The 15,878-nt window shown below is 45.3% G+C and overlaps 1 protein-coding gene across 18 annotated transcripts in view; it reads left to right on the forward strand.

Annotated features, from left to right (window-relative positions):
- Window positions 1–15,878, forward strand: part of CAMTA1 (calmodulin binding transcription activator 1) — a 927,426-nt gene that overhangs the window by 846,058 nt on the left and 65,490 nt on the right. Inside the window, exon 1 of one of the 18 annotated variants that reach the window (XM_038376477.2) lies at window positions 7,903–7,992. The exons of 15 other annotated variants lie outside the window; for them this stretch is intronic. Coding sequence is in view for 1 of the 3 variants with exons in the window: in XM_043499830.1 (XP_043355765.1) it covers window positions 9,320–9,452 (133 nt within the window). In the remaining 2 variants the exon portion in view is untranslated. Of the gene's footprint in view, window positions 1–7,902; window positions 7,993–8,952; window positions 9,453–15,878 lie in introns of those variants that run through there. 2 more of the 18 variants (XM_038376474.2, XM_043499830.1) reach the window with 2 other exon arrangements.

Below are 15,878 nucleotides of genomic sequence, written 5' to 3' on the forward strand. Positions count from 1 at the left end.
TACATAAAAGCCTCAGGGGAAGGAGGCCAGTGAAGAGCAGGAGAAAAGGCAGGGAAGAGAAACATGGAGGTAGCTCTCCCCTCCTACCTGCAGATGGTAAAGGGTTATTTGTATGTGGTGAAACAGTGGTGGGAAGAAGCCAAATAATAAAGTGCACCACTGGTTACAAAACCCAGGGTCTCGAGTGACTTTGTGAGCCTATCAGAAGCAAAGGGGGCCCTGCCACACGCCCCCACATAGCTGTAGGGAAAGAATACAAGGTGGGAGGAAATTGGCCCTTTCCTTTTCCCCATGTGTTGCAAGTGTCATCCCTTGTTTTAACTGTGTTCTAGGACTAGCCCCTTCTTTGAGGGAACTGATGGCCTGCTAAGCTGCCTGTAAGCAAGGGGTTTGTAATTCTGTTCTTTGCCAACACCACAGTCCGGCTGTAGTAGACAGCTTAGTGACACTACACAAACAAACTGAGGCATTTCAGTATTTCCCAAGGTCCGTTGCTAACTTCAGACATAGGCAAAATATAACCATTATAAAGGTGTCTGGGAAATGTCGACTCTTCTATCACAGAGGGAAAGCAAAGCGTCAGCGCTGCCTGGGTGTCAGACTGAGGGGAGCCTGTACAGCAAAGCTTGAGGCTAAGCCCTCCCTCCCCAACATGTCTGAAGAAGGCCTTTGTAATGGAACATCAGGGTCTTAACAACTGAACGCATGTCGCAGTCTTGATGTATAGCTATCTCAGGAGGAAGCTAGGAGTGATACGGACAAGGAAAAATTGTCTCCACTCCCACTTGTAGGGGGAGTTTGCCAACTGGCTGTCTGAGATACAGAGGGGTGGAAACAAGATTGAAGGTGCATGTGGTGGAAAAGAAAGAGACTGTGTATTTGTGCCTGAGAGACCATGAAAGCATGCTAGGTAGCACGGCTCATAGGATACCTGAAGCAGTACCCTGTGGCAGCAACTTTGACATTTCTTAGCCAAACTGATGTGGCATTATATAGCTTGATATAGCGATTTGTGTAATGTATCTAGTAATAACACAGGTGAATGTTTACCTCAGTATTCATTTGGAATCTGTTTATCGGAAACTGCTTCTCTTAGTAATATGTTTGCACTCTTGGAATTCAGAAGGCATTGCCTTGTGGAGCATGTATATAAAGCATTGAGCGGTTTCTCTGAAAGCATGAATATACACTTAGCATATAATCCTATACTGGCCCCTGGGGATGGTTATGGGACCCTACAAAGTGTTGTTTTTGGACTCTAGAATAATGGTAACCTCTGAGTTTGCTGTTTGGACTCTTAACTGATTACAAATCTTCTAGATTCAGAATTCCTGCTCTTTTTACACAATGAAGTAACCCTGCTCCCCTGTTGCCCAGCAAACGTTGGTTTGACACACAAACCTACTATCTGTCTAACACTTTTGAAATGAGCAGTTGCTTTTGAGCTATCAGAGTCTACGCTCCTCTCTTCATGTGGATGGATGCAAATTTCACTTTATACTTCTAAATCTTAAATTTTGTAATTAAAGATTTCTATATTGATTCATCTTATGCACTTGCTGAAAATTTGACTTCTGTACAACAGGGATGCTCCTTATAGGAATGTATATAGTTTATGTAAATATTGCTTTTTGTTATGGAGCTACTGTTAGCTGTAGTATGCACATGAGATGCATATAAACTATTAAGTTTAAAACAGCAACTTTTTATATTCACACCATTCTTGGTATTTCCATTTTATGTCAGGTCAGTCAATGTGGATGCTCGGTGTTTATTTTTCTGCTAAGATCTGTATTGTCTCTTTCATTCTTGTTTTGTTTGTGATCTTTTGGGGGCACACAGCATGATAAGGGTTTTTTGGATACCTGTATATTTAATGTTGCTTTCACTGAGTTGACTTTTTTTCTGTTTTTCTAAGCAAAGGCTATGTGGTAGAGTTGCAGCATGGAGTAGTTCATTTTGTAACCATGGATTTTGTCTTCTGAGTTTGTTTTGCTTCATATTCAGACATAATTTCCTATGGAAAGTCTGTGTTTATTCTATGATTGATGAAGATTAAAATATGCCACACTGTTTAGAAAGGAATCTTTGCTGGAGCTGATCACATTTGTCTTTTCCTTATTAGAATTCCTTTTTGAATTAACTAATGTGCTCCACATCACATTCCTTGAAATTTGCCTGTGGGAGCTAAATTATGTGAGGAGATACCTCCGATCAGCACTGTATCACAAGCACAATCCTGCTTCCACTGAAGTCCGTGGGAGTAATGCATTGATATCACTGGGAGCAGGATGAGTTCCTGAATGCCTAAGGAAAAGGAGTACTTGTGGCACCTTAGAGACTAACAAATTTATTATTGCATAAGCTTTCGTGAGCTACAGCTCACTCCATCGGATGCATTTGGTCTGTTTTTTCCACCAAATGCATCCGATGAAGTGAGCTGTAGCTCACGAAAGCTTATGCTCTAATAAATTTGTTAGTCTCTAAGGTGCCACAAGTACTCCTTTTCTTTTTGCGAATACAGACTAACACGGCTGCTACTATGAAACCGGTCTGAATGCCTAAGGAGATAGACATAGTACAATAATCAAATGTAAGTATGTATTGCTATGCCTGTTACTGAAAATGTGTTTGGGGAGTATGAAGGTGAACAGGAACAATTGTAAAGTGTGGTTATTTTTAAAGCACAACAGAGATTGTCATCCCCTCTTTGTGAATCATTCTCACTCACTCAAGCATGTCATGTAAGTGCAAAGAAATTGTATGATAAGAATTACCAACAAATACTTTCTCCAGAGATCCAGTGAATGCCAGGCAGTCTGCACATGGGAGGCGAAAGCAGACAGGACTAGGGAAACCGGGTAAGAAGTTGGATTTTGTGTGTTTGCTTCAAAAGCAAAAATATGTCAAACAGTTTTACTTTTAAGGTTTTAAGTGGAGAGTGAGAGACTTTCTGCTGACAGTAATACAAAATGCGACACCATTAAATGCTTTTTCTGAGAGGGCTCAATTGTTTGTGGGAGGGATATTGTCCAAAGAGTCTATCTACACTAAGGACACTTTCTGAAAACATCCCACTAATATTAGCAACTAAAGGATTTTTTTAGAAAATGTCCTTAGTGTAGACAGGGCCTGGGGAGGCAGGGCAGCAAGCATCTGAAGTACTTTCCTGGTTGATCCCCTTAGTCTTACTAAACTTAACACTAAAATGTTTGAAAAAAAAATGTGAGTTTTTAAGCTATAAACAACTGTTTCCTTATTACCTGTTTGTAAACAAAACCGGACAGTTTACTTTTTTGAAACAACTTTCTCCTTAGTCCAATGTCTGGCTAAATAGGGTGATTTTTCTCTGTTTAGTAATGGTGTCTAATAGTAATAATCCCAGAAGCACAGGAAGCTGTCTCTCACTAGAACTGGGAGCTGGGGCAACCTGCAGTCAAAGGGGGTGAATCATCCTTTTCATAAGCAACATTTGAGGAGCCTGATGACTCACCTCTACAGAAGATGTAAAGAGAGACAGTCGCTCACAGCTCTGTAGGGCACAGAAATAAAATCATTAACATTTTTAGAAAATGTTCATTCACCATGACATACTTGCCCTTCCTTTGCTTCTCCAAAATCACATTTAATAAGATAAAATAAACCAATTGTTGTTATTAATCCCAGTACTACCTTACACATATATAGGCTTCCCAGCCATAGAACTCAACAAAGAGCATCACTGCTCAGAAGGCTGAATACCAGATCAAATGAAATCACTTGAAATCATTGTTTTTATTCATCTTTCTGGGTAGTAGAGACTTAGTTAAGCTGATGTAAGTCCTGTGCAGACACCACTAGGTTGACGGAAGAATTATTTCGTCGTCCTATTGCCTCTTAAGGGGATGGATTCATTACAGTGATAGAAAAATCCTTCCATCGCCATAGTAAGTGTTTATCATGCAGCGGCACAGCTGCAGTTATAGCACTTGTAGTGTAGACATACTCTAACACTCTGATTTATCTAGCAGTATCTGCAGTATGTTCCATCTTTCTATCTGAGATGGATGAGACATTTTCAAAATGTATGGGAAATGAATTTAGAAAAAATTTTAATTTGTGGGTTTTAGAAGTGAAATATAGTACAGCTACAAAGAACCACACATCTCGAGACAAATACACTAAGACAGCAAGAATGAAGAGTTCCAAGATATGTAAGAGGTATTCTAGGAAGAAGGTGTCACAGTTTGGGGTAACTGCACCTGTATTCCCCTTCTATGGTCCAGCAAGGGCACCCATTTTTAGGCTTCCAGTTCCCTAGCTATCACCTCTCTTGGGCAAAGACACGTCTTTCTCCCTCCTGACTGGAGCATTCCCAGGTTGCACAGCTCCCTGCCTACACTGTGAATTCCCCAGCAAGTCAAACTGCCTCAGCAGACCTGCTTTGCCTTCTCCTCAGAGACTGTAAACACTGTAAGGTAGAATCTCAGAGTTACGAACACTTCAGAATGGATTTTGTTTGTAACTCTGAAATGTTCGTAACTCAGAACAAAACATGATGGTTTTTCTTTCAAAAGTTTACAACTGAACATTGACTTAAATACAGCTTTGAAACTTTACTTCGAAGAAGAAAAATGCTGCTTTCCCTTTATTTTTTTTAGTAGTTTATGTTTAACACAGTACTGTATTGTATTTTTTTTCTCTGTTGCTGCCTGATTGTGTATTTCCAGTTCCAAATGAGGTGTGTGGTTAGCAGGTCAGTTCATAACTCTGGTGTTCTACTGTAATTGCCCATAGTTAAATTACCAGCTCTGTCTAAGCAAGCATATTTATTCTTAAGATAAGAGCATTACAAAGAAAACATAATAAACACCACAAGAATCTACATGCATGTTAATAAGTTTACCAGAGATTACATCCTGACTCTAACAAGTGTGATTTGGCCTTCCTGATTTCACTCCTGCATGCCCGAGCAATATTTTTATACTCTTCCCTGGTCATTTGTCCAATCTTCCACTTGTAAGCTGCTTTTTTGTGTTTAAGATCAGCAAGGATTTCACTGTTAAGCCAAGCTGGTCGTTTGCCATATTTACTATTCTTTCTACACATCGGGATGGTTTGTCCCCGTAACCTCAATAAGGATTCTTTAAAATACAGTCAGCTCTCCTGGACCCCTTTTCCCCTCATGTTATTCTCCCAGGGGATCCTGCTCATCAGTTCCCTGAGGTTGTCAAAGTCTGCTTTTCTGAAGTCCAGGGTCCATATTCTGCTGCTCTCCTTTCTTCCCTGGGTCAGGATCCTGAACTTGACCATCTCATGGTCACTGCCTCCCAGGTTCCCATCCACTTTTGCAATGCTTCTTTCTGCTGCCGCTTCTCGGCAGCGGGGTATCTGGCGCCCACCACAGTCTTCTGGGAATAGGAATGTGCTATTCCCACAAAGGTTGGGGCTACTGAACTAGATGATCTAGAGGTCCCTTCTGGCATTAAACTCTATGACTCTTGTGCCTCTTAAATTACAGATGAAAATGGCTAATACAACCCAATCCTGCAAACAATTATGCAAATGTTAACTTAACTGGTTAATACTGGATAATATAATAGTCTCTTCTGGCCTTAAACTCTATGAATCTGTGAAACTTTATTACCATTCTTCTCAGTAAAGTTAAACACGTGGGTGTCTGCAGGTGTGGGGCCTAGGTCCTTATGTCCTCCACTGGCAGTGCTGCCTTCCAGCACTTCACTTTAGATATTCTGCAGCTTAGTAGCACTCACTCTTAGAATGTTTTTCCTGATCTTCAGCCTGAATTTCCCCTTTCTTCATTTCATTCTGTTCTATATAGCATCTTATACCATGCTTATCACTGTAGTATCTGAGGACTTGCTGATAGTGCATGAAGCAATTGACTACACATCTAAGGGTTGTTGTTTTTCTCTCATCCTCTCCCCAGGGGAGAAGCATGTGCAGTGGAGTGTCCTGTGTTGGTAGGATTTTAGGGGTTGGATTATTAAAAATATATATGTTGCTATTTATTTGTTAGAGCAGTTAAAGGACAAAGAATTGCACCTTCCATTTGGAGTGGAAGGTGGTGAGGTTGGTGATGGCCCTTACTTCCTTGGGTCGTTCATTCCACAGTCATGGACCAGCCCCTGAGAATGTTTTGTCTCCCATTGTTTTCTCTGAGCCCCACCTCAGCTCTCCTTCAGCCCAGCAATGCTGCTCTAGCGCTTATTTTCCCAAGATCATTTTTTGTTGCGCTACCTACAATCAGGGAATGATAGGAGTGAGAGATGGAGATGCTGTATTTGCGTCAGTCTGATGACAGAGCCAGGCTTGGATCTTCCCTTCCTCACACTGGTGGTGATGGTGTCTGTTATAGCTCCTATCCCACTGTAAAAGCTGTGTGTGGACTTAGCTAGGAGTTTGAGCAGTACCTGATGCGAAAACAGGTCATGGGAGAATTGAAGGGAGTTCATGGAGTTTAAGTTCCCCCGCCCCTGCAATACAATGAGTGAGGGGGGACCTGGCTATTGCACAATCACAAGGCGTAGTATAGATGGGACTTTAAACGGTTCCTGGCTATGCCAGCTTGCTCCCTGACTATGGGCATGCAAGTCAGAGATTCCCATGGGTACAGCAGCTGGAGCAGTACATGGAGCCTTAGTCTACACCATACACAGCCCCTGTCCCTTCACTCCACTGGGCTTTCCCCTCTGCTTGAATGTCTACACTCCAAAAAAAGGTGTGTTCTTAACTCAGGTTAAAATAGCAATGAAGACAGGCAACTCTGCTTTTAACTCAGCTGCGCAGCCCCCATTAAAGCCTATACCAAGGGTGGCCAAACTGTGGCTCGCCAGCCCCATGCGTCTCTTCTACCATTCATGTGTGGCTCGCGGAGCCCCCCCCCAACCTCCCCATTCTCCACCCACCAGACTGGAGGGAGGAAGCTTAGGACCTCTGCCTTGCAGTGGGCTGGTGGGGTAGGGACTTCTGCCCAGTAGAGAAGGGGGTCTGGGGACTTCAGCCCTGTGGGGCACACTTGCCAAGACTTGGGGCTTCAGCAGGAGTGGGGCTGAAGTCCTGATAGGTGCTGTCTATGGGATGAAGCCCTGAGCCCTAGCAGGTGTGCACCGGCTCTTGAATGTCTAAAGATTGTCACAGGCAGCTCCGAGGGACACTATGTTTAGCCATCCCTGCCTTATACTCTAGGAGAGCCTGCAGCTGAATTTAAGTTGCTTGTCAGAGTGAAAACTGGGTTACCTTTGCGCTGCGATTTTAAGGAGTTGCGCAGAGGTGCTGGAACAATTTTTATGGGGGGGGGTGTGTGCTGAGAGCCCTTGAACCAAACTGTAAAACATTTATAAAGAAAACCATTTCAAGCCCCAGGGGTGCAGAAGCACCCCTAGCTCCAGCCCCTACAGAGCTACCTAAGGCGGCTTAACCAGCGGGTTGCAAACTCACTTTCCCGGCAGTGTAGACATAGCAACATGTGCCTAAGACTGCCGGGCCAGCGCAGGGGATTCCCGGGGCGCCTGCTGGGCTGATCTGTGGCGGTGCGGGGCTTTGGGAGCTGAAGGCAGGGGGCCCGGGCGGGGCGGGCCGGGCCCGGGGTACAGACTGGAAGGTGGCGGGCAGAGCGTGCGGGGGCTTCTGGAGGTAGCGATGGGGACGCAGCTCCGTAGCTGCAGGGGCCGGGGGGTCCCGGGGCCCTGCTCCGCGGAGCGTCCCCCGGCGCGGCTGCCAGGGTTTGTCATAATGCGGGCGGGCCCCGGGCGGCTGCATTGCGGGCTCCGCGCAGTGGGGGCGGCCGGCCCGGGGGTGGGGGCGGCCCAACCCGAGCGCTGTTTACCTGGACACGTGCTCCCGGCGGCCGGGCATGGGGCGGCCGGTGCCCGGCGCGGCGGTGCGGGGCGGTGCGGTGCGGTGCGGGGGCGGCGCGGGGCTCTGCGGCAGGGCTGGTGCGGCTGGGGGAGCAGCGCGCCCCTCCCAGCCCTGCCTCGGCTGCTCCCGGAGGTAGGTGCGCTCGGCGCGGCTCCTGCAGCCCGGCCCGGCCCGGCCCGGCCCGGCGGGGCGCGGGAAGGGGAGGGATCCGCGCGCCCTTTGTCTCGCCGGCTCCCGCCTCAGAGGCTCCGCGCGCGGCGGCCGGTCCTGGGGAAGCCGGAGCGGGGCGCGCGGAGGGGAGGCGGCGGCCACGAGCCCCCTGCCCCGCCTGCCGCTGCCGGGGCGTCCGAGCCGGGTCCGTCGAGCCCGGGGTCATGGAGCCCTGCGCGCGGGGAGCGTGAGTAAGGCGGCCGGGGCCGGGGCCGGGGGCGATGGCCGGGGGCGATGGCCGGGGCCGGGGCCGGTCTGAGAACTGCGGCTCCCCAACCCCCGCTCGGCAGCGCCTCTGGAGGGTCTGTCCAGGGGCCGGGCGGGGTTTTGGCGTCAGACGGACGCTCTGGGTCGTTGGGGAGGCGCCGAGCCGGCTCTCGGCGGGGGCTGCTTTATCTGGAGCAGCTTCGCGGCCGCCGCCTTGGGACTCGGCGTCTGGGGCCGTGCGCGGGGCGAGTCCCGCTGGCTCGGCCGGGGGGCGCGTTGCATTGGACCGGGAGCAGCGTTCGGGACTTGCCCTGCCCCTAGCGCAGGGGATCCCTTGACTTGAGCGGCTGCCGCTCGGTAACTGCGGCGTCGGGCCCCGGCAGCGAACGTGGGGAAATAAGGCGGAGCGAGAGCCCGGGCCCCGTGCGCGGAGTCACTTCATGGCGCGGCAGTTTCGTACCCACGAGCCTCATCCAAACTCCTCTCCATTTTGTGGAGCTTTATTGAGCTTTTCTGCCTCTCCGCTCCAGGGGGGCCGGTGCGGACGGAGCAGCTGCTCGCCTGGGGAGGGACGAAGCGAGCTGTGCTTGCAGAGCCCCACAGCGGGCAGCCGGGGCGGCCCCGCCCCGCCGCGCCGCGCCGCGCCGAGAGGCGGGCCTAGGCTCTTGGGGCGCTCATTGGTTCAGCCTGACTGTAAACACCGGGCGGTTCACCAATGCCGGCTAGAGGGTGATGTCATTGCTGCAGCTCCTGATTGGCTTGAGCCGCTCACATGAGCGATTGGCTGAGGGTCGGGGCGTGAAGCCAGCCGAGAAGGAAATGGGGGGCGGGGTTCGGCCAGCTGCAATTTCAAAGGTTATTGTCGCGCTCTTGTTACAAGACACTGAGAAGCTGCAGCTCCCTTAGTGATTTGTTTTTCAGAGCTCTTTATAAAAGGAGGAAATGGTGTCTTATTTTTTCATGTTTTCCTTGTAGGACAGCTGGATTTACAGCTGTAGGTGGTGGTGTTTGCATTTAACCTGACTTCGTTGCACTGTGACCCATGCGTTTTAACAGAGGAATGACAGAGTATAATTTAATAGTGGTGGTGTGCGCAGGCAGAAGGGATAGATGCTGTGCTTTCAGTCTGCTACATCTGCATGCTTATGAAAATCTCCTGAGGATGATGATGCTGGGTTAGTTCCCTTGTTGTAATTTCCTTTTGGCTAGTTAAGAATATAACCTAAAGGTGTTTAAAAAGTCTCATAAGGTTGGGATATAGCTGACAAGAAAAGGAACTTTAATATCTATAGCTATCTATGTATAATAACAATGAAATTTTCAGTATAAAAGTTAAATTACCAGTGAGAGCTTAAATAAAAACTAAATTTGTTGTAGGACCATAGACAAAGGTATACAACTTTAAGTAATGTTTCATAGTAGCAGCTGTGTTAGTCTGTATCCGCAAAAAGAAAAGGAGTACTTGTGGCACTTTGATGCTACCATGTAGCTTTTAAGTTCTGTTGTTCAGTGTTTATTCTCTTGCATTTTTTATTCCTTTTAAAGTTGCAAATAGGTCCCCAACACATTGGTTGTGGGAATGCCCTTGGGCTCTTGTCAATTACAAATGGAACTGATAAGGAGTACTTGTGGCACCTTAGAGACTAACAAATTTATTTGAGCAGAAGCTTTCGTGAGCTACAGCTCACTTCATCGGATGCATGTGTGTGTGTGGGGGGGGGGGGGGGGGAATGGAACGGAAGCTTTCATCCTGAACTAGTAATGCTGCTACAGATCACTTTATTAGGGAACACACATTATTTAAATAAATACTTGTAACTTGCAATATTATTTGATATGGGATCTTATTTAAATAATATAAACTAGAAAAAGCTGCCTCAAACACCGATATGGGAGACATCCAGTAGTCACTAAGGAGTTAAGACATGCCCCCTATATGTTTAGCAGTTTGTATAATTTTTGTTTCTATAGTGATGGCAAAGTTTGAAATAATGAAAGTAGTGTTTTCAGTACATTTAAAAGTGTAGCAGTTTAATGGCTTTTTTGAATGGATGAATGAATCCTTAATGTATGATGGTGTATTCAGGCATTTTGTCTGTTCAAAGATTGTTTTTGTTTAATGCTGCTTGAGAGTCTGCTGAATGCTGAGGTGTTTAGCTAGCAGCATTTGTGTTTTTCATGTTAGGGGTGTGTGTGTGTATTGGGAGGATGTTCTGAAGTAGCTGAATGTATTAGTTTACTAAAATTAGAACAAGATTTGTACAGGGAGAGCGAGAGAGAGACTCTATGGTTGCAACCTTCTTTGTTTATTCAAAATAATGTAAAAACCATTTCCAGAAGGAGACAGGTATTTATCATGTTGTCATTGCATTTGTGTAAGAAAACAAACGTTGTACAAGAGAGCTTCAGTGTCAAATGACACTGGGTAACCGTGAGCATCTGTGTTCTTCTTTTGCATGAAATAGGATCACAAGGAAACCTTGAGTATATTTTAAATATTTTTTGCAGGCCTGCCTCTGGCTGCTTTATTGAGTCATTGCTGGTCTCACATTTTTAAAGATTCCCTTTCTCCAATAAATATAGAGGTAAACAATTTATTTAAATTGCTTTTAGGACTCTAAGACATGCAATGAATAGAGCTAGAAATTTGGGATTTCCCTCTGTAATAAAATTGCTCCTTACAAACCACTTCCATTTCAGAATAAAGCTTAAATTTCAAGAAATTAATAGAAAAATTGGTCAAAGTATTTTAATGATTTCACACAACATATTGTAGAAGTTAGTTGGTGAACTTTGTCAAGTGTCAGAGTAGCAGCCGTGTTAGTCTGTATTCGCAAAAAGAAAAGGAGTACTTGTGGCACCTTAGAGACTAACAAATTTATTAGAGCATAAGCTTTCGTGAGCTACAGCTCACTTCATCGGATGCATTTGGCCAAATTTCAAATTTCAGCTCTCGTTCCCTAATGCCCCTACTCTACTTGCGCTACATTGATGACATCTTCATCATCTGGACCCATGGAAAAGAAGCCCTTGAGGAATTCCACCAGGATTTCAACAATTTCCATCCCACCATCAACCTCAGCCTGGACCAGTCCACACAAGAGATCCACTTCCTGGACACTACGGTGCTAATAAGCGATGGTCACATAAACACCACCCTATATCGGAAACCTACTGACCGCTATTCCTACCTACATGCCTCTAGCTTTCATCCAGATCATACCACTCGATCCATTGTCTACAGCCAAGCGCTACGATATAACCGCATTTGCTCCAACCCCTCAGACAGAGACAAACACCTACAAGATCTCTATCATGCATTCCTACAACTACAGTACCCACCTGCTGAAGTGAAGAAACAGATTGACAGAGCCAGAAGAGTACCCAGAAGTCACCTACTACAGGACAGGCCCAACAAAGAAAACAACAGAACGCCACTAGCCATCACCTTCAGCCCCCAACTAAAACCCCTCCAACGCATCATCAAGGATCTACAACCTATCCTGAAGGACGAGCCATCGCTCTCTCAGATCTTGGGAGACAGACCAGTCCTTGCTTACAGACAGCCCCCCAATCTGAAGCAAATACTCACCAGCAACCACACACCACACAACAGAACCACTAACCCAGGAACCTATCCTTGCAACAAAGCCCGTTGCCAACTCTGCCCACATATCTATTCAGGGGATACCATCATAGGGCCTAATCACATCAGCCACACTATCAGAGGCTCGTTCACCTGCGCATCTACCAATGTGATCTATGCCATCATGTGCCAGCAATGCCCCTCTGCCATGTACATTGGCCAAACTGGACAGTCTCTACGTAAAAGAATGAATGGACACAAATCAGACGTCAAGAATTATAACATTCAAAAACCAGTTGGAGAACACTTCAATCTCTCTGGTCACTCGATCACAGACCTAAGAGTGGCTATACTTCAACAAAAAAGCTTCAAAAACAGACTCCAACGAGAGACTGCTGAATTGGAATTAATTTGCAAACTGGATACAATTAACTTAGGCTTGAATAGAGACTGGGAATGGATGAGTCATTACACAAAGTAAAACTATTTCCCCATGGTATTTCTCCCTCCCACCCCACCCCCCACTGTTCCTCTGATATTCTTGTTAACTGCTGGAATTAGCCTACCTGCTTGTCACCATGAAAGGTTTTCCTCCTTCCCCCCCCTGCTGTTGGTGATGGCTTATCTTAAGTGATCACTCTCCTTACAGTGTGTATGATAAACCCATTGTTTCATGTTCTCTGTGTGTGTGTGTGTGTATATAAATCTCTCCTCTGTTTTTTCCACCAAATGCATCCGATGAAGTGAGCTGTAGCTCACGAAAGCTTATGCTCTAATAAATTTGTTAGTCTCTAAGGTGCCACAAGTACTCCTCTTTTTTTTTTGCGAATACAGACTAACACGGCTGCTACTCTGAAACTTATATAATTGTGGCACCCATGGGCCCCTGATGTGAAATAAAGAGCCCCGGAGGAGAAGACTGAGTACCGGTAGCTGTGTAGGGCTGCCATGACAATCATGCAAGAGCTTAATACACAAAAGAAAGCTCACTGCAAATGTGAATAACTCAGCTGAGTGCTCTGGAAAACTTAAATTGAAAGCTGTAAACGAGATGAAATCCTGGTTCCATTGACTTCAGTGGGGGTTTCACCCAAGGTGTTTAGATTCATTCAGCCTATAATAAATTCAGGGCAAACTTCCTCTCAAGTTCTGTTACCCAATGCAAACATCAGCTTTTGGTGTTAAACAGAGTATATAATAGATTATTCAATCCCTTCCAAAATATTTCAAAGTATAAAAAGTTAGTGCTTGGATATCCTGCTCTAGAAACATCCAAAGCACTAAAAGCATAGGGCTGAGTAATATCCCTCATGCTGTTTGGTACTCTAAATTAGAAATGTTTTTCAAAGCTACAGGATGAATATGGAGAAGTCTCCTAGTAAAACACAGACCTACAGCCTCTGAATTTGTACTGGTTTTAAGTACTTTATCATCCTCTTGAAATAGCTAAGCAGCCACAGTTTTTTATTTTCACTGCAAATGTTTTTTTCTCCTGCTGATAATAGCTCATCTTAATTAATAAGCCTCTTACAGTTTGTATGGCAACTTCCACTTTCTGTGTGTGTGTGTGTGTGTGTGTGTGTGTGTGTGTGTGTGTGTGTATATATACACACACACACACACAATCTTATTACTATATGTTCCATTTTATGCATCCAGTGAAGTGGGCTGTAGCCCACGAAAGTTTATGCTCTAATAAATTTGGTCTCTAAGATGCCACAAGTACTCCTGTTCTTTTTACGTAGTCAGTCTGCTTCTTCTAGTCTTAGGTTCAGATTTGTAACAGTATTTAGGCATTATTGCACTCAGTGTTGCAATTCCTAGCAGATTTAGGAGCCTAAATCTCATTTTCAGACATCTACAGTTGATGGTATTTAGGCTCCTAAGTGCCTAAATCCCTTTTGATAATGAGATTTAGGTTCCTAAACCAGCTAGGCCTTGCATCTTTGAGTGAAGCAAATTCTAAAATGTGAGCCTTAGTGCTTTAAGGTGCAAATAGATTGAAGCTGTAGCAGGTACCTGTTTACAGCAGCTATGAACAGCACAACTAAACTTTTCTTCATTATGCAGTGTAAGCTGATGGGCTGACCATCACACTCCAGACAACGGCTGAGTTCCAGTTCCTTTGCCCAGGGCTTTTCATAGAACATAGAAATGTAGGGCTGGAAGGGACCTTGAGGGTCATTAAGTTTAGCCCCCTGCGCTGTGGCAGGACTAAGTAGACTAGACCATCCCTGAGAGGTTTTTTGTCCAACCTGTTCTTAAAAACCTCCGATGATGAGGATTCCACAACCTTCCTTGGAAGCCTTTTCCAGAATTACTTTTATAGTTAGAAAGATTTTCCTAATAGCTAACCTAAATGTCCCTTGCTGCAGTGTAGACTAAGCCCATTCCTAGTTGTCTTACCTTCAGTAGTCATGGAGAACAATTGTTCGCTGTGTTCTTTATGACAGGTTTCAGAGTAGCAGCCGTGTTAGTCTGTATTCGCAAAAAGAAAAGGAGTACTTGTGGCACCTTAGAGACTAACAAATTTATTAGAGCATAAGCTTTCGTGAGGAATGCATCCGATGAAGTGAGCTGTAGCTCACGAAAGCTTATGCTCTAATAAATTTGTTAGTCTCTAAGGTGCCACAAGTACTCCTTTTCTTTTTGTGTTCTTTATAACAGCCCATAAGATATTGGAAGACTGTTATCAGGTTGTCCCTCAGTCTTCTTTTCTCAAGACTAAACATGTACAGTTTTTTCAACTTTTCCTCGTAGGTGAGATTTTCTAAACCTTTTATCTTTTTGTTACTCACCGGTGGACTCTTTTCAGTTTGTCCATATGCTTCCTAAATTGTTATGCCCAGAATTGGACACAGGACTCCAACTGGGGCCTCAACAGTGCTGAGTAGAGAGGGACAATTACATTCTGTGTCTTGCATACAACACTCCTATTAATACACCCCAGAATCATATTAGCTATATTCGGTTTGTGGTCCACTATAACCCCCAGGCTCTCTTCAGCAGTACTACCACCTAGACAGTTATTCTCCATTTTGTACTTGTGCATTTGATTTTTCCTTTCTAGGTGAAGTGCTTTCATTTGTCTTTATTGAATTTTCATCTTGCTGAATTCAGACCAATTCTCCAATTTGTCATGAATTTTAAACCTGTCCTCCATAGTACTTACAACCCCTCCCAGTTTTGTCTCGTCTGCAAATTTTATAAGCATACTTTGTTAACTTAGAACCTAAGATTCAAAACAGATCAACCCAAACAGTCTCTCGGCCCACAGAATCATGTTCAGCCCTTAGCTGGGAAGGTCTATAAAGCCCAGGAAACGAGGCTTCTCCCTCCTCTCAGGAGTCTGACAAGTGTAGAGAGTCCCTTCCTGAGTCTGTTCTGTCTGCTCCCCTTCCTAAAGGTATGTCTGCCCAGCAAAGGAAGGTGTGATTATAGCAGGAGTAAGCTAGCTTTAATCTAGCTACTGAGGGTATCAAAGTAGTGAAAATGTGGCAGCAAGACTTCACGGTGGGCTAGCCACCCCAGTACAGCTCCACCAAGGACTCTGTGTACATACTTGGGTTGCTAGCCTATGCCGCAACAGACTAGCAACCTGAGTATGTATCATGGCTCCTCCGCAGGGCTGTACTGGGGCCGCTAGCCCACACTGCCACATGTTCACTACTATTGTTACCCATGCTAGCAAGATTAAGGCTGGAGGGGATGTGCCTACCCATTCTACAATCATACCTTCACTTGCAGTGTGACATACCTAAGGCTAAGACATACCCTAAGGGGAGGGGGGGGGAGGAGGAAGAAAAACTTTTTTAGTGATAATCAAGGTGGGCCATTTCCAGCAGTTGACAAGAACCTCTGAGGAACAGTGGGGGGATGGGGGAAGGAAATATGGGGAAATAGTTTTACTTTGTGTAATGACCCATCCAACCCCAGTCTCTATTCAAGCCTAAGTTAATTGTATCCAGTTTGCAAATTAATTCCAATTCAGCAGTCTCTCCTTGGAGTCTGTTTT

The sequence above is a fragment of the Dermochelys coriacea genome, chromosome 18 (genome assembly GCF_009764565.3).
Source record: "Dermochelys coriacea isolate rDerCor1 chromosome 18, rDerCor1.pri.v4, whole genome shotgun sequence".
NCBI lineage: Eukaryota > Metazoa > Chordata > Testudines > Dermochelyidae > Dermochelys > Dermochelys coriacea.